We start from the raw sequence: 19330 nt of genomic DNA on the forward strand, positions 1-19330 counted from the left end.
CTGCCAGACCTCTCATGGGGCCCTACTGAGAATGCAGCAGAAGGGAAATTATGCAATGAGACGGGATGTTCAGATCTATTTATAGCCGGTAAAGCAACAGCTAATTAATCCAGTGCTGAGTGGGATGTTGAATCAGATCACAGAGAAAAACAAGGGAAACTGTCAGATGCTTGTGGACGTATTTTCCATTTCTTGCTCCAAATAAGAGCAGCTGATAGAAATTAAAAATGACATTTTGCACAAGCCTGCTTCCCTTGGTACTGGTGGACTCACATATTTCATCAATCAAGGCCAGCTGGTGTTAAAAAGGACAGGGTGGGACGGTTTCCTGTTCGGTAACCTAAATAGAAGTGCTACAAGTCAAGCAAAGTTTTCTTAGCTGCAGCCATCTGACTCCCACCAACCAGAAAAATGTATTAAGACACTGAAATTAGTTTTTAAAGCACAGAAAAAGATCCACCCTGCTAAAAACACCAGCATATGCCATTTAGTTTTGGATATGGGTGTGCAGGTTTCTTGTGTTTTGTAACTAGGAATTCCAACCAGATTTAGTCATCAAGCTCAATCAGGTTGAAAAAAGCTAAAATGCTATTATTTAGCTACAGCAAAAAAAAAAAAAAAAAAGTTACAAAAAAGTAGAAAAGTTAAAAAACAAAACATCTACAATTAATAGTTCAAGCAAAAAAAAAAAAAAATTCTGTCAATTTTCCATAGTTGAATATGCACAGTATAAATGTTAAGGGAAGATTTCAGTGAATGATGGTTTTGGTCTATTCCTAACAAATAATTACAGTATAAATCAATAAAACAAAAAGAAAGAAAGACAGAAAGAATTTAATAAAAAATGTAAAACCATTTATACAAATATAAAATAATAATAAGAAAATTAAAATTAATAAAAAAAATAAGTTAAATATAAATAACATTTTAATAAATAAAATATAAGTAAAAGTTGTAAATTGTAAATACAATATTAAATTAATAAATATCTAAAAAAAAAAAAAAAATATATATATATATATATATATATATATATATATATATATATATATATATATTTATTTATATATATATATATATATATATATATATATATATATATATATATATATATATATATATATATATATATATACAGATAACAATAATAATGTTGACCTTTATATGTTATATTTGAATTTGTTTACTTTATGTTATTGTGATTTTTTTTTTTTTTTTTTGGAGTGATAGTTGTTTGATAGCATTTGACCACAATTACTTCTACTGTATGGAAAAGAGAAAGAAAAGAAAGTGAATTGTTACAATGTTTTCACTTTTTCACTTTTAGGTGCACAGACTTGCTTTTTAAAATTATATTTTTATCCTATTTTTCAACATGTTAAATTTGCTATTACTTTCTGCAAAAAAAATGCACAGCACAGTTGTGCTTTACAATGCCATGTAGAGACTCTAAGTTTTTCCTAGTGAACACATGGATATCCTGGTCCACCAGCTAAACCAGGACTAACCAGTCCAGACCCGTTTTTCATTCTGTAAGAAGAAGTGTTTCATACAATGCTTGCTGACCTTCCTGTAATTGGTGATTCTTCGATTGATATGCTCCAGTCTCTCGCCGCACATTGCACTGAATCTGGACTGGAGGTCCTCAGGGATGAGCTCTGTGCTGGAGCTCAGTCGACTGCAAGTCTGCACCAACTGCTCATCGTTCCTGGCCAAGGCTTCTAAAATCTGACAAATCACAAAGAAAGACACATAGCATGAGTTCTGGGAAAAAAAAGGGCTTTGTTCATATACCAGATGTTCTTTTACATCGTTCCTCTGTCAGTAATATGAATAAAGTGAGCAAAACTGACATAGGTCAAGTGAGATAGAAACGCTGCATGCATTTCCTAAAACAGATACACAGAACTTTGTTGTTCCCTTGTGGTTATTATCCAACCCTAATATCCTTAAAAGTTTAGCTCACACAAAAATTTAAATTAGCCCATGCATTACTCATCCCCAATGCATCCTAGGTGTATATGACTTTCTTCTTTCAGATGAATCCAATCGGAGTTATATATTTTAAAAAAATTCCATTAGAATAGCAGTACCATTAGGCGGTTGTTTTTTTAAACAGTCCAAAATGAGTCAAATAAAGCGCATCCATCCATAACAAAAATGTGCCTCACATGGTTCCAGGGGGTGAATAAAAGCCTCCTTTAGCGAATCGATGCGTTTTTAACGCATTATAAACACTTTTCTTCCACTAACGGTTGTAGGCAGGAGCGGTTCGGGGCGGATGATGTAGGATGTATGTTTCGATTAGTGATGAATGCAGAATCTCAATGGAGAGACAGCAAAACGAAATTTCAGTCATGAATTAGAAGCAGAAAACCAAAGGGTATTTTTGCTAAAGTAGGGACACTTTGCTTTCTTTGCTCCTATAAACAAACGAGATGATGATGCATACGCCCTACATCATCCACCGGAACAACTTGCATGTATGACAGTTAGCGGCAATGAGATACCAGTGTTTATAGTGTTTTAATGTTGATATTTTTCTTACAAAAACGCATCAATTCACTACAGGAAGCCTTTATTCAACCCCCAGAGTTGTGTGAGGCACGTTTTATTTTGGATGGATGTGCTTTATTTGACTAATTTTGGACTGTTGCAAAAAAAAACAAAAAAAAAAAAACACTTACCTACTCCCATTCTAACGCTTGGAAGAGCAAAGATCATTTTTAATATAACTCTGATTGGATTCGTCTGAAAGAAGAAAGTCATACAAATAGGGTGCCTTGAGGGTGAACAGAACATCGGCTAATTTTTATTTTTGGGTGAACTTACCCTTTAAAAGTTGTATGACTGTAAAGACTGTATTACTTTACACTAAAACAAGACTACATGTCCTGTGAGTGTTTTACACAGTTAAGGCTATTCACGTTCCAACACAGTATGCAGAAATCATGATCATTCTCAATAAGAAGCTTTTGTAACCGGTAGCAACACATGCCCTCAGTACAAGATCAATAGTTTATTTATTTATTTATTTATTTTTATTCTTGCAGTTACCATGTCATGTTGCTCAATCAGGAGTGGAACTCAAAAGATATCGAAGTTCCATGTTATATTGTATTCTACTATTTATAAAATTTTAACTAAAAATCATGGAATGTTTAAAACTAAAACTAACATACAGTACAATTATTTTAAAAAATATGTGAAATATTATTCAAATAATTAAAATTATTCTTTATTTATTACCAAATAAAATACTTTAAAAATAAGTAAACAAATTGTGTGTGTGTGTCTATAAATATATATAACAAAATTAGCAAAACTTTGTTTTTTTCTCTAAAGGATATTAATTAAATACAAAAATAAATTAAATAAATAAAAGTATTTAATGAATATATAATACTATTTTCCTAAACGTGCAAATACACTTTTGCTGCCGTCTATGCAATCAAGAATAGTAGGGCAATAAAAAATACATTTAACACACACGGTGGTAGAATTATTTTCTCATAAGAGAGAGACGCCTCTGCCTCTGAGACTGCGGAGGAGAGGAGAAATTTAAGAGCACCCTGTGACCATAACAATTGCATGTAATCTGCCTAACAGCGCTGAAATATGAAAATTTCTCTGAAGAGAGTTTTCTCAGAGGAAGTGCAGACCTACCCAAGCAGATGTTTGTAATAAGGCAGAAATTGCTTGGCAGTTAAAGGAATTTAAACAAAAGAGAGTCTTAATATGTAGAACATGTCAATACATCAGATTGCCATTAGCTTGCGTTTCTGACACGTCACTCTCAAGCTGCGATGCCCCCACTGCTTGGCAACAGAATGCTGAACAGTCTTTCCTGACAGCTGTTGGTTCATTAAACTAGATTGTAAATCACAGAAATCCATTTTTAGGAAACGAAATATGGCGTACATTTGTAAACAAGTGTGATAAACAGCTATTCAGAGCAGCTGAGATCACACACCACAGGATGCAATGCAGTGCTAAACATATTCAAGCTAAAGTTAATAATCAACAACAGATATCACACTTCACATAACCACATCTCTTTCTCTCGCGCTCCCTTGGTGACGCAAAACAAAGGGGGGGGGGGGGGGGGGGGTACGCACAAAACCTGCAACACTTGCAAAATTTGGAGAACAAAATCAAAAACAACATGTAATATGCAGGACAACACTTGATTGCTAAATGGATTAAAAAAAATGTTCAGAAGTCTGTGGGCAGTATTTTTATTTTTTTTAAAGAAATTACTGCTTTTATTAAGCAAGGATGCATTGAATCAACTAAAAATGACAGTATAGAAACATTTACAGTATAAAGTTATAAAGGTTTTCAGGTCAGATAAATGCACTAAAACAAAAATATGAAGCAGCACACTTGTTTTTAACATTGCTAAAGTTATGAAAGGTTTCCAAATCAGCATATTACAATTATTTCTGAAGGATCATGTGACACTAAAGACTGGAGTAATGATACTGAAATTCAGCTTTGCTCTCACAGGAATAAATAATATTAAAATATATAAAAATAGAAACAGTTAATTAAAATTGTAATATTATTTCACAATGTTAAATTTTTTAACCATATTTTTGACTGTATTATCGACTAAGCGTAAGAAAAAATATCTAATATTATTGTTACATTTAACTACATCTTAAAATATTAAAAACAGTTAATTTGCTATATAACAGCTATTTGCTGAGATGTAATAATGCATACCATATTGTCTTTCAGTAAATGTGTGTTTATGAACTTCTAGCTGATTTGATAAAATAGTAAATATTTTGTTTAAAAAACTATATATATATATATAGTTTTTTTAACAAAATATTTACTATTTTATCAAATTATTCTATATTTTATATATATATTATTCTATATTTTATATTCTATATTTTATAGAATTTTAGTACAACAGGGCTGAAGGCACACCTTAAGAACAAATGTGCTTTTAACTGAGCCTAAATTTGTATTATTGTAGAAAAAATATATATGTTTGTAATGAACATTAATGAACTTTAATGGCTGTACTCTATATTTTTGGAAGGGTCAAATGAAAATATTTGCAGAGTCAGTAAAAATTCACACACACACACACACACGCACACAAAAAAAAGAAAAACAGAAAAAATACTTTTGTAAGAGCAATAGTTCCACATGAGACATTTATTTCTCTTCCCATCCTTAGTCTCCACACAGCGACAAGCTCTGTGATTTAAAGTGTTTATCCTTTTATTCCACAGCAGGGGGTCGTAAAGACCACTTTCATTTGTCACACACACTTGGTTTAATATACTCTGCTGTCAGCTTCTATCAGTGGTTGTGTGTTTCGCATGAACTGTGAAGAGGCCCTTACAAATGTACAAGACAATCCCTGTCGCCTCCTCTGCTGCTGTATGAATGAATTCACTGGTGCTTTACAGCAGAGATGATGGCTGGTTTGTGTCTGTGGGATGACTCATGTGACTCTACCTTGGCTGTGAGACTGAAAAAGCCTTTTGGTTCCACCATTTTCTCCAAGACGTGACACTTCATGCCAGCCGTGCTGTCGTACTCATACATGACTCCATACTCCAGATACACGTTATCCACCGTCAGGCTGACGTGATCTTTTTTTCCATCTATTATGGCGATTGTGTTGAACTTGTCCATGACTTCTGTTGAACACACACACAAGTTTGTGTCAGTGTTACTAGTCTGAGCTGATCAAAAGAGACAAATGATCCACATACATAATCCAAAGGCAATATTTTGATGTCTAAAGCTCATCTAGATACCACCAGTCTGCTCCATGCTTAATAACAAAATATCAAATCACTTGTACAAACATTATATCCATTTATATTTCATTGTGCTTGTTAAGCTGAAGAAAAGTGTTAATCTTCATTTCTTTGTCAATGTGTATAACTAAATTGTTAAATTAAATCAGAGTAAATTAGATATATACACATTTTCAATGTCCTGTGAATATTACTGAAGCGAGACTTGTAGAGTGAATGAAGAAATTAAATTAAATTAAATTAAATTAAATTAAATTAAATTAAATTAAATTAAATTAAATTAAATTTATTTTAATTAATTTTAATTTATTTTAATTTATTTTAATTTAATTTAATTTAATATTAAAAAAATATATATATATATAATATAATTACAATTAAAATCTTGTTTCAAAATAATGACTACATATACAAAATCAAGTATAAAAATCAGTGCTGTCAATGAACCATGAGACATGAGTTGTTTCCATGTCCTGTGAATCCTGCATGAGGCTATATACAAAGAAGAAGAAGAGTAAATATCAAGGCTAGAGTGGGAGGTTGAAAAAGTGTGTACTTGTGTATACAGTACAATATGTATTTGCACTAGTGTGTATAACAGCACCTTCAACTTTACACTCAAACACATCTCCATTCTCCCCTGTGGTGGGCTTCTGATTGGCTCTCTGGTGGTCTTCCTGTGCACTCTCACTGTTGTTGTACACCCATTTAATGGAGTCTTGCTGCAACAAGAAACAACAAAACCTATTCAGACAGACTTGCTTTCAAAACATGGTTTGCGAGTTGATAACACACTCCCATCAGACACTAAAATATAAAAAAATATTTTTTTAATTAATTAAAAACCATTTTTTTTCTACTAGATAGCAATGAGGTTAAATGTAGAGCAAATGGATAGCTTTCATTTAAAGGGATAGTTTCAGAAATGAAAATTCGGTCATTAATTTCTCACCCTCATGTCGTTCCAAAACCGTAAGACCTTTGTTTATTGTAAGCACACAAATTAAGATTTAACCCAGATGCACTGTGCCTTGTTTACAAGCAGAAGAAGATGCACACTGTGCATAAATATTCAAACCAGAATATATATATATATACAATGAACTAAGAGAGATGGATGTTGAATGTGTTGTGGTACTAACACGTCAAAGACAGACACCGAAGAGAAGAATTTGATGAATAAAGTCATATTTTTAGTTTTCTTTGTGCAAAAAAAGTATTCTCATAGCCTATTAAAATTTATGTTGACTATTTTAAAGATGTCCTTACTAGTGGTCGACGGATATTTTTAACTTCCTTTTACCTCTAAGTACCGAACAATAAAGAACTTTGCTATGAGTATTTCGAGGCCTATAACATACTAAAGCACATCCCCCTTAGCTCTGTTTCTGTCAATATCTCCCCTACATTTCCCTCCTCTGTATGGTGGGCTGCAAACCCCTGCACAGCAGGAGAGTGGGCACCCCCTCATTATTTTTCCATGTCTGATGGAAACCAGAGTCCAGCCAATGTGCCAACCACATCGTCCTATTTCAGCCTGTGCCAAGCCTGTCCTTTATTACCCTCCAACACAGGCCTGCCTGGCCCATTCCTTAACCCATATCCCTCACACCCCCAGCCAGCTTCTTGGCCTTCTTCCCTGCACTGTTACGCAAAAGAAGCCATAACTGCTATTATTACTGGGTAATGACCCGGACCAGATCACAAAGGGTTCTGTTATTTGCTTTGTAGTGTTTTATATATACAGATTTATTACTTAGAAAGGTCAGGAATAGTGCATTTTCATGGAGGGGCTGAGAGATGCTCACAGTCTTACCTGTGTGGGACGCCGGTACTTCCTGCAGGCTGTGACGTGGGCGATGACACTGGCGTGGCTTTCTTTGCTCACATTGATGCCATTCACTTTAATGATGCACTGACCTGGGTGAAGGCCTGCGACTGCTGCAACGGTGCCTTTTGGGAAACAGGAAGAGAGATAAGATATATTTGGCCAAATTCTAAGATAGTATTGTATATAATAGCAGAATGCAAAATGATGGAAAATGCAAACAAAATTAAGTACCCAAAAGCATTCAGTATTGAAAGGTTTAGATAAAAAAAATTCAGTGTACAATATTTTAAAAAAGTACAATTTTACTCAATATTTTTATGTTCTATGTATTGTTATCCCTTATGAAAATAACCCATGGTTATAGTAAAAGTGTTTTAACCATAGTATTTTGGCGTATTACTTAACATTTGTGTAACTACAGTTTTAATAAAAATACAATGGTTAGACTTTGATTAAAGTGGAAAACAATAGTTAATTTGTGGTTACCATGGTTTAACTACCCTGCTGGGGGAGAAATGTTCACAGCGGGTCAGCAGACTACTTTTAGAGAGGTTTTGACCACTTTTTTAGCTGGTCAGGCTGGGAGACTGACTAAAACCGGCTAAGACCAGTCAACCAGCTTAGGTTTTTTTGCTTTATTTCAGTAGGGTTTAGCAACCATATTGTTTTTGTTTTTTATTTGTAGTAAAACCATGGTTACTTTTTGTAAAAAAATGCTAATGAGAGACTTGTGCCACCAGCTTAGCAACATGCTAACATCAAATTATTCTCTTCTAGCTAGAGGGCTATGTGTACTATTTTACTTAATATGTTGTGTGCTATGCATTGTATTCTAACTTAAGTATCATGCCATTAGCAACATGCTAATGACAAACACTTTTGATTCACCTGTGCAAAATGCTATTTTTGTACTATTTTACTCAATATTTGTATGTGCTACATATTATGCTAAAAAAGAGCATTGTACCTTTATGACATGATAACATCAAAATGATTCTCCTCTGCAGGGAGCTGTTTATGTACTATATTTTTAAGCTAACTAAAGTGTTATTCTGTTAGCTAAGCAACATTTTGGTGCCAAACTCCTCTGAAGAGTGATATTTGTGCAGGCCTACTGGTTTACACAGTAAGTTACAGCATGCAAACTTAATTGATTCTCCTGTGAGTAGTGCTATTTATGTGGAGTTTAGAGCTGTTTCCCAGTATAGAGTGTCTCATATCGGTCACTTTTAAGATTGTATGCTAGCTAGGGTGCAGCATTATAAGATATCTGCCTATGTAGTTGCTAGACAATGAGGCGGTTCACTATTGAAACAGAGCTTTGCTGAAATTATGTTTTTGTGCATACACAATGAGGTAGGGAGAAACATGAATCAACACAAATCTCCTAAACACACAAATGTTATAAGATTTTTTACAAGCAGACCCATATATAGCTACTTAGATGTATAAGCAGAAATACTAAAGTTTTACCCAATTCTTTCATAGATCATGTTTGAATGGCAGTTTACAAATTGAATGACACATAAACAGTTTGACCCTAATGTTATGATCCATCTAGGACAGACAGATCCACTTGGCATGGGCGCCTTTTTCTGCATTACAGCAGGTGATACTAAACTGTAAAAGAAGGTTTCTCAGACTAGGCCAACCTTTGAAGTTTTCACAGCAGAGACTAAATATTCATAGTTTGCTTGCATAATCCCCTAAACATAGCCTTGTACTGAATATGTTTTTCTGTATTAAAAGTGCACGCCTCTGAAAAATGTTCCTGTGTTTCTCTGATCATACTTTATGGTCTGAAGTCTTTACACTGCATTTTTTTTTTCCCCTGAGCAAACGTTCTCTCACTTCTACAGCAAGCAAAACTCAGGCCGAAGCGATTTTTAAGAACAAGCAAGCACATTAGGCAAGGTAATAATTATCATAACTCCCCACTGAGTTTATGAACAGCAATCACCTGAGGGAGCAGCTGACCTTGTATATCTGGGCAGAGAAACTCAAATCCTGCTGAAAAGACTAGTTTAGGCTAGCATAAATGTCCATACTGTACCTTTCACTATTTATTCTACTGTAGTTAGTGTTGGTTTAGGCACAAGCAAAACCTTGCTAAAAGCATGTTGACGTCACTATAGTTCTGTCAAGACAACTAACAGAAGATTTTAGCATGGTAATGGATATGGCAATGTTAATGTATTTGTTCTTGGCAGAATAGGTCTGCTACACAGCTCAATTGCTGCTGGTGATGGTTCTTGCTGTTGTTGTTGTAGATTATTGCTGCAGCTGCAAAGCAAGTACAGGAACTTGCTACTGCTAATTCATATGCTGATATGGAGCTGTGAGTATTTAAGACATACTGCTGAACAAATAGCATATAAAATAACCTGTAGCAGATCTATACAGTTGGAGCTGGGGAAGGTGGAGGGTTTCAGAGAAACTCTGAATGTGTGCTGCGAAATGCTCTAGAGAATGCTAACCAACCATTTAAATGTAAAGCAGCAAACTCATTGGCTGCATATGCAACATGAATCAATCAGCTTGTGCCGAGTAGTTAAATGCTGTGAATATCATCAGCCTGTGCCATCTAGAGTTTCATAACATATCTTGGAATTTTTAGCCATCAAAATAAAGTATGCCTTTCTAGTGAAGCTGGTTGACTAATGTATTACTGATTAAGCTAGTTAGAAGTTGTGGTCAACCCAAATGTTTTGATGTTCAATGCCAATATCTTTGAGAGCAGGTTGACAAATGGACAATATTAAATGATATATATGATACTACACTGTTTAATTTAAAATTAGTACATAACAAATGTACAATATCTGCAAGGAAATTATAAATGAATTTAAATAAATTTCACTTGATAAAAAAATTAATTGGTAAAACAGTTTCAGATTTAAGAACTTAGGAACATCTTATCATGTAATCTTATCATAGTATTTTTCACAAATACAGAAAAACACGAATAAAAAGGAAGTAAACTCTTCTACCAACAGTGTAATCAATAATCTGGTAAGTTTGTGTGCACTAGAAATCATATTTTTCAAAGGAAGACCAGGTTCTCAGCAATGTCATAAGAAAAATCCCAAAATCTGATGGTTACCGGCCAAACTGAAAAACGTAGTGGTAATTGAAAAATACCAAATATCAGCTAGTCTTGGCAACACGTTTTTGCAATCTTGTTTACTTCCACCACAATCAGCCAGACTTCAAACCCTTCAGGCAAACGGTCTCTCTCCAATAAAATGATCAAATTAATTGGATTCATACAGAATTAGAATTTGTAAATGACATATTTTGGATCCAAGTAGCTTCTGTTAGTTGTAAAGTAAGGACTGTTCTTCTTCAATCTCGTATTGTCTTCAGGGATGACAGTGCAAGCTGGATAGTTTTTCTTTTTTCATTAATCTCTCACCATGTTTGATGAGAATGCACTGCAGACACAGCAGGAAGCGAGGACTGTGCAGCTTGTTCTCTCTATATATAGATATATACAGTATGTGTGTGTGATGCTCTTCTCAATCTGGCTCAAGTCAAGTCATGTACCTACAGCTCCAGCTGTGATCCAGCTGAGGTTCAAAAACACAGTAGGATATAAAGGGCATTAGTAACTTCCTTTAGCCCAGCCTAGCTTTCCTCTCTTCCCTTCTCTCTGTTTCACTCTTACCTCTGCCAACCGCATGCACCACAGATGGCCCGAACCCCCTGATCTGAAAGCCCAATCCGTCTGCAGAGTCTGGGATCTTCACAGTCCTGTGGAGCAGATAGACACACAGACATCAATTTGGTCGCCAAACACACCACATATTCCAGCCGTTGCTCCAAGCGTGTTGTGTATTCTGAGCTGCAGTTAAATATCAAGCTGATATTCATCAATAAAAAAGGATTTTTATTAGGCAGGGTTCTTGATTTAATTGATATCAGGCTTTATTGATTTTTGTATGGTTTCGAAGTCTTTAGATCACAGGAGATGAGAAGTTTTCTGCTCACTCTCTGGGTTTGGTGCTGACCAGTACTCTGAGGGGACCTTTGCCGTGGAAGCACTGCTTTAGGAAGTTTTCCACTTCCTGGAAAGGTCTCAAGAAGACCAGGTCCCCATTAATAGCATATATCTTTTTCCCCACTTCCAGACCAGCCATCTGCACAAGAGACACACACAGGAATATCAAATAACCTCTCAACCTAGACATACAGTTGTTCCAAAATGATGTGGACACTTAAAAATGAAAGAATGGCATTAGACAGCAAAACATAAAACAGTTATTTATTTATTTATGTTTAAAAGCTATGACAAATACTTTAAAGTAAATCATTTCACAGTTTCTGCAAAAACATCAAGTAGCACATCTGTTTTCAAATCGGCATATTTGAAGGGTCATGTGACACTGCAGACTGGAGCAATTGCCACTGAAAAATCAGCTTTGTCATCACAGGAATAAAACTATATTGAAAAGTGTTGTTTTAAATTGTAAAAATATTTCACAATATCACTGATCATTTACTGTATTTTTGATCAAATAAATGCAGCCTTGGTGATCAATAAATCAACGACTCTTGCCAAACTATAGTATAAAAATAGTATATAAAAAATATAAAAAACAAAATAGTAAAGATTTTTAAAAAATACTTAAAAATCTAAATGTATTTTTTCTTCGTTTGTCAAATTAGATGAAGTTGTTCATTTTGCTGTGCATACTTGAGAGGAAATAACTATTTTGAGGTTAATGTATATATCTCATGTACAGTATGTATGTGCATGAATGGATGGCTGAAAGCATAGATAAATTTCATTTTCACAGGTGTAGGATTCAATCCTTTCATCTACATGTGCAACTTCCTGCTCTGAGCTCTCAAGTGGAAGTAATTCATCCAGTCTGTGCTTCACTGAATGGATTGGACACGTCTCTTGACAGCTATAAATATAACCATTCTTCTCTTTCAATAAAATGCATAGTCCTCCGTTTCCGGATCATGTTTTTCCTCTACATTGAGAAAAATGCTTTGGGCAGCTTTTCCTTTTTCTGTTGTTTTCTCTTTCCCTTTTTTATTCACTTTTCTCTTTTCATTATAGCTCTTTACCTTACCCCCTCTGCTTTTGTCACTGTCTTTTTTCAGTTACAAACACGAAAGTCCATTTTGCTATTTTTACAAGACAGCTCTTCATCTATGTAAGTGCACAGCTGGATTTTATTACCTTTTTTCACTCTGCTCCTCATTGGAAACAGATCCACATGCAATGCAGCGTGGAGCCTCGTACTGTGACGCACAAGTTAATTTGGGTCTGGGTAACATTACTCTCTTTACGTCAGAACCGAGCCAGTTCACTTGACCACATTTACCAGGGTTTGATCTAACAGATCGAACTTATTAAAACACTAAAAGGGAACCTCAAGCCTGCCGTGATTTGAGGTCTATTTGTGTTATAAGCCCACAACCGCATACATCAAAATGTTCATTACCACAATAGAGAGTGTTAATTGTTAATTATCAAGGTTTAGGGATTCAATTGATCTTTGTCTAATTGGTCTGATAGAGCACAAGCAAACTAAAAGATGAGCTTGACAACAGGTGTGTAAATTCTGATTAAAACCCCTCTACCTTTTTTCTTTTCTAATTTTGCCATGGTAGGAAATACCTTGGAAAAGCATAGCTATTTAAATGAACAAAATTCAAATAAACATGAATGCTAACTATACTACAAATATATTTACATATTTATGTACTTCATAAAAATACCCTGCAATTGTACTTACAGTATACTAAACTGGTATAATTAAAGGCTACTTAACTGAAACAACTAATTTTGTACTTAATGCTCTTTAATTGTGCAGAAGTAGTGCTGAAGTCCAACTAAAGATATATTGAAGCATATTTGTGACCCTGGACCACAAAACCATAAGTAGCACAGGTATATTTGTAGCAATAGCCAACAATACATTGTGTGGGTCAAAATGATTAATTTTCCTTTTAAGCCAAAATTCATCCTATTCTAATAAACCATACATCAATGGAAAGCCTATTTATTCAGCTTTCAGAAATTTAAATTTCAAAAATTTGACCCTTATGACTGGTTTTGTGGTCCAGGGTCAAAACTGATTGTGCTAAAGTGGAACTATTACAAGTATACTTCAGGTACACTTTTAATTATTTAGCATTTATTTTATTCAAAGATCACACAATCCTAATCAATAATGACATTAAAACACATTTTAGGAGTAATATTAAGAAATGTTCATTGTGCACAAGCAGTACTCCAAATAAAGTTTGAATTATAACTCTGATATCAGTAAGATCTCTGTTTTTCTAAATCACCTACACAAAGGTATCACACGCACCTCAGCATGGGAACCTTTCTCCACTGATTTGACCATGGGCACTCTGTTTCGGTCTTCTAGCGTGAAGCCATAGCCTCCTTCACTTGGCTTTATCTGAAACCAGAGTACACAATTCACAGTTATCATGACTTAGTAGCTTTGGCTTTGTCATACAGTGACATTTTATTACAATTCATGTTTTGGAGCTGCTCCTAGAATGTGAACTTCAGTCTCTCAAGAGCCCAAACTGTCAAAGCAGTTGACTTCACGTTTAAGTGTAATGAGAGGCTGGTTTAGAAACAGTCAAGCGTAATTACTGGTGAAGACCCATTGAGTCAGAGCTGGCCTGAGTTCAGACCCCCCGTACGTGCCGAAGCAGAAAAGCCCCATGTGAGTGGATGAAAACCACATGGGCTCACACCAACGTGCACAACTGTAAGTGGCATTAGCTGTAGGCGATTACAGACGACATCTCTCACCAGCAGCGACTTGGCGATGACATTCTCCACTATCTTAAGATCGTGCTTTACGGGCTTGTGTTTGGTGTTGGAACCCTCCATCTCCTCGTCGGCAAAGAAACGAAACAGAAGAGGCTCGTCCTTAAATTCGCTTTTTTCCAAAACTGCGAAAAACAAAAGCAAGGGGTTAATAAAATCTGTTGTTCATGCCCTAGTGAAATATGGAAATATTTGACATAAATCACATGCTAATTGTTTGTGTGTGTGTGTGTGTGTGTGTGTATTCATAAGTTTCACCCTGTAAAAGAGAAAACCCTCGCATGAAAAATACTGTCTTGTACTGTTCAGGATATAACATAACATATTAAAATAAACCAATATTGATTTAATTTATTATATTTTGCTTCATTCTAATGACGTTTTTTTTTTACTTTTGCAACATAAAAATGTTGGGTCACGAATTGATGAACACACACTTACAAACACACAAAACGAGTGTGTGCATGAGTTAAATTTCCAAATAATTGAAAAAAAAATTATAATAATATTAATAATACTAAAAATGTATATTATTATACCTGTAAATTATTATATTACATTATATATGACTTAAATTACCAAATAATTAAACCAATAAATAAAATACTATTAAAAACAGTGTGTGAGACTATGCACACAGTATGGGGTAGATTTTGATATAAAGTATAATCCGAAAAAGAGTAAAATTATGACTATAAGAAGTAGAGATGATAAACATTCTCATTTTCCTGATTTTTATCTATCTGGTACTGTACTTGATGTATGCACAGATATTACATATCTTGGCCATATTATTGCAAATGACCTGTCTGATGACAAGGATATTTATAGGCAGCGTCGTAAGCTGTATGTGCAAGCGAACATGTTGTGTCGTAAGTTTAGTATGTGCTCTGTCCCTGTGAAGATTTCACTCTTTAGAACATACTGTACACCGATGTATACTGCCTATCTTTGGTGCCGTTATAAGCAAGATAGCATTAGAAAGCTTACAGTGGCTTATAATGACAGCATGAGGCTGCTGCTAAGAGTCCCAAGAGACTCCAGTGCAAGCCATATGTTTGTTAGTGCTGGGGTACCTACCTGTGCTGCAGTCTTGCGTAACTTAATGTTTAGATTTATGGGTAGGGTGTCTGAGTCAAAAAATGATCTAATTGCTGTGTTGGCTAACCCTAGACGAAGTTCTGTAAGATTTTCGTCCAGACTGTGGAACCAATGGTGTACATGTCTGTATGCTAGACACTGAACACTGTGGAGGGTTAATTTTACTTCTTGTATATTTATTAATTGTGTTTTTTAATTATTTTTTTTTTTTTTTTTCTCTCTATGTATGTGTTTTTGTATTGTACTATGGATCCCTCTGGGTCTGGAAATAAAGTTTATTATTATTTACAAGTATTATAAATTTTAGGCACATTTTTCTTAAGGTGTGCCTTTAGCCCCATTGTACCCTATTATACTTACCTGATTGTTTTATGTTCAATAACATGTTATTTGACAACTATTCAACTTCATTCTATAACACACCAAAAATAAACTTTGTTGTTGTTTTGGCTGCTGCTTGTCATGCAGCAGATGAGGATCAAATTTATATACAAATTTAATTTGTGTGCCACACAGAAGAGGGAAACACATAATGTACTGGAATGACAAGAACCATACAGAGAGTTTCAGAGGGGAAGCCTTTTCTATGGAAAGTGGGTCCCGTGAAAGGAACAGGCCAGGAGTTCAACCTGTCACCCAGGCAACATGGGCTCTAAACAATCCCTTCACTTTCGTAGCAAAAATGCCCCCAACGAGAAAAAGAGGTCCAGTGTCCTCCACACTTCAATGGGCAAGATTAGAGGAAGCTGAATTAGCTTTAATGGTCACATAACCCAGTGAATCATCTTAACTGGATGAATGCCATAATCGCTTACAAAGCGAAAAAATGAAAGCTCAGCCAGTCGAGTTATTACGTTCTATAAATTTGTTGGTAGTTTGCCACGCTTGAAACTGGATTGCAGGCTGTTGGGAGCAGCCCATGTTAGACGATAAATGAGTCACACGAGCATGATGTGGACTTTGGCATCGAGTGCCCTGAAAATGAGACCCGAATCCTGCAAACAAACAGTTGCCACGACAACTAGCCAGTCAAACTTGGATTGTGGAGAAGGTCAAGGCTGTTGTCGAGAGACAGAATGTGCAGAATCCAGTTAGAGGAAAAGTTTGTGCAATGTGAATACACCCCGCACACTACAAAAATCCTTTTCTTAATTAATATTTTGTGTTGTACTTTTGTTATACTAAACTGTTATACTTAGGGCGAGATTTACTAAACAGGCCAACTTAGCGTTAAAGTGCAAGTATTTGAATACTTCTGAATATTCTGTGTGTGATTTACTGACAATGCGCACATTAAAGAACACAGACACAGCCAGACCATTTCCATAATGACCAGCGCAATCTACCAAGAGCAGCGCAAATTACTTCCATCTTTAAGACATGCTTTTTGGGGGCGTTAAATAACGGTGCAATTACCAGTAGTTTGATAAGTGCAAACGTTAGTAAATTGTGTTTTGTGATTCATTTTAATTCTATCCTCCCATAAATTTTGCGTCTGAAAGGGATACTCCTACAAATGCATATTCAATAAAGTCAGGCACAAAAATAACTTTGTCCAGGCCTTTTCAGTGCTAATTCTTCACTGCACATCTTTAGTAAATCCAGACAGTACTCATTTTATTTTTTATTTTATTTTTTGCAATACTGACAATACTATCGGTTTGTGGTGGTGCAAGCTGTTAATAAGGTTAGTAAGGGTTACACCACCCTAAAATGAATATTTTGTTATTATGTCATTCTAAACCCGTAAAAGCTTAAAGGGGGGGTGAAATGCTATTTCATGCATACTGAGTTTTTTACACTGTTAAAGAGTTGGATTCCCATGCTAAACATGAACAAAGTTTCAAAAATTAAGTTGTACGTTTGAAGGAGTATTTTTGTTCCAAAAATACTCCTTCCGGTTTGTCACAAGTTTCGGAAAGTTTTTTTCGAGTATGGCTCTGTGTGACGTTAGATGGAGCGGAATTTCCTTATATGGGTCCTAGGGCACGTCTGCCGGAAGAGCGTGCGCTCCCGTATAGCAGAGCAATGAGAGAGCACAGGCATTCACTGATCAGAGCGAGAGCGTCGCGAAATGTCACAAAAGGAGTGTGTTTTTGGTTTCCAGGACAATACAACCCTGCACATATTACCAAAAAAAAAAACAGCATTAACCCCTTTGCGTGCAAACATCGCTGACGGCCCCAGTTTATTATTGTTTCACTTTCACAGCACATTAAACATCACTGTCTTACTTCATCTGGACAAACTGTGCATCAATGGAAAGTTTAAAGACTCAAGCTTCGATATTTGACCAATATTTTGATAAAACATTGTTGCAGTGACAGATATTTAGTGATTTATGTCAGGAGTGCAAAATAATAAATCCGTATTATGCCACATTTTGAATAGAAATTCACAACTCACTCATATTCAGTCACGTCAAGAGCGGTTTATTTGTGTTCACATAGACTCACTGAACAGCATCAATAAGGATTTACAGACCAAAGATGCATATCTGCGGAGATATATGGATATATTTACTGATGTTTACTTCATATTTCTTCAGACAGAATCGTCATTTCTATTCATTTTCCACGGATTTACGCGATCAGATGATAAACAGCCTCTCCCAGCGATCTCTGTGTGCGTGCAGTAGTCACAGCTCGTGCGGTGTGTGACTCAGACTCTGATTGGGTCTTTCAAACTTCAATCTTAGAGTTTCATATCTGGACACCGCCCCATCGTGTCACATGCTTCCTGCACACTTCCTGGTAGTTATCTGGCCAAAACAACACTGAAACACCTCTGTACACACAAAATATCCGAATAATAAACCCGCGATTACGATAGTAAAGCTTGGTATGAGAATTTCTTGAGATCTGGGGCGTTTTTATAAAAAAAATCGAAAATGTACATCGGAAATGCTAACTTGTGCAGCGATGAAAAAGGCTACAAATAACATATTTTTACAACAGTAAACGACCAAATTCCACCCCTGATCGCTAAAGGAAGTTATTATAAACACTCGATCGGGGTTTAAAGTGAGTTTTGAGTAAAAGTGTACTAATAATTTCATAAATTGTCAGATGTAGCTTGATGCTAACGTTAGCACCAATGCTACTAATAGCAGGTGCTTTTCTTCTTCATAATGCATTTTTGTCTCAATAATTCACGTAAGGTCGTAAGAAAATGTTTTGTTGTATTTTTATAGTAAGACTTTTGATAAATAAGGGCTAAATGCAAAGAGAGACTGAAGTGAGATCGCTGCTTTGTTGCTTTGTAAAGCCTGAAAAACCACAATCAAGGCTAATAAAGGTGGAATAAAAACAAAAGAATAATGATAAAAGAATAATGCGGATAATGTGTCATACTTGGCGGAGGTGTGAAAGAACCGTTTGGTGAGAACAATACAATCATGATTCGGGCAGTTTTCAACAGTGAAACATACACAAAGAGCACAGGAAAGTTTACATGTGAGATCTTACAGAGATGACAAGGGCCATAAATCAATCTGATTAGCCTTCTCTAAAAACACACATGACATGGCCTTAGAAAATATTTCATAAAATTCACAGTTTTACAGATTCGATTATGAAATTTTTTATGAAGTCTTGGAAGACTTGTGGCCTTAGCTACACTGTGTTTTCAAACTCATTTCCTACATCAACATTTTTTTAAATACATTTAAAACATATGTTTTTAATATTTTTATTTTTGTTTTTATGTTTGAGCTTATATATCTCTATTATCATAACAGTCTGAGTGATTCTGATTCCTGAACAGTAAACTTTAAAGTGTCAGCTTTGTGAACAAAGG

General features: G+C 35.2%; 1 protein-coding gene across 1 annotated transcript in view; it reads right to left on the reverse strand.

The window, feature by feature from the left end:
* The window catches only part of prex2 (phosphatidylinositol-3,4,5-trisphosphate-dependent Rac exchange factor 2), a 130404-nt gene that overhangs the window by 56464 nt on the left and 54610 nt on the right, over positions 1 to 19330 (reverse strand). The window contains exons 16-23 of the mRNA XM_052596298.1: positions 14414 to 14556; positions 13956 to 14048; positions 11611 to 11759; positions 11288 to 11373; positions 7606 to 7742; positions 6394 to 6511; positions 5482 to 5666; positions 1567 to 1728 (exon numbers count right to left, since the gene is read on the reverse strand). Of these exons, the coding sequence (XP_052452258.1) occupies positions 1567 to 1728; positions 5482 to 5666; positions 6394 to 6511; positions 7606 to 7742; positions 11288 to 11373; positions 11611 to 11759; positions 13956 to 14048; positions 14414 to 14556 (1073 nt within the window). The remainder of the gene's footprint in view (positions 1 to 1566; positions 1729 to 5481; positions 5667 to 6393; positions 6512 to 7605; positions 7743 to 11287; positions 11374 to 11610; positions 11760 to 13955; positions 14049 to 14413; positions 14557 to 19330) is intronic.

This window comes from Carassius gibelio, chromosome B24 (genome assembly GCF_023724105.1).
Source record: "Carassius gibelio isolate Cgi1373 ecotype wild population from Czech Republic chromosome B24, carGib1.2-hapl.c, whole genome shotgun sequence".
NCBI classification, from domain to species: Eukaryota; Metazoa; Chordata; class Actinopteri; order Cypriniformes; family Cyprinidae; genus Carassius; species Carassius gibelio.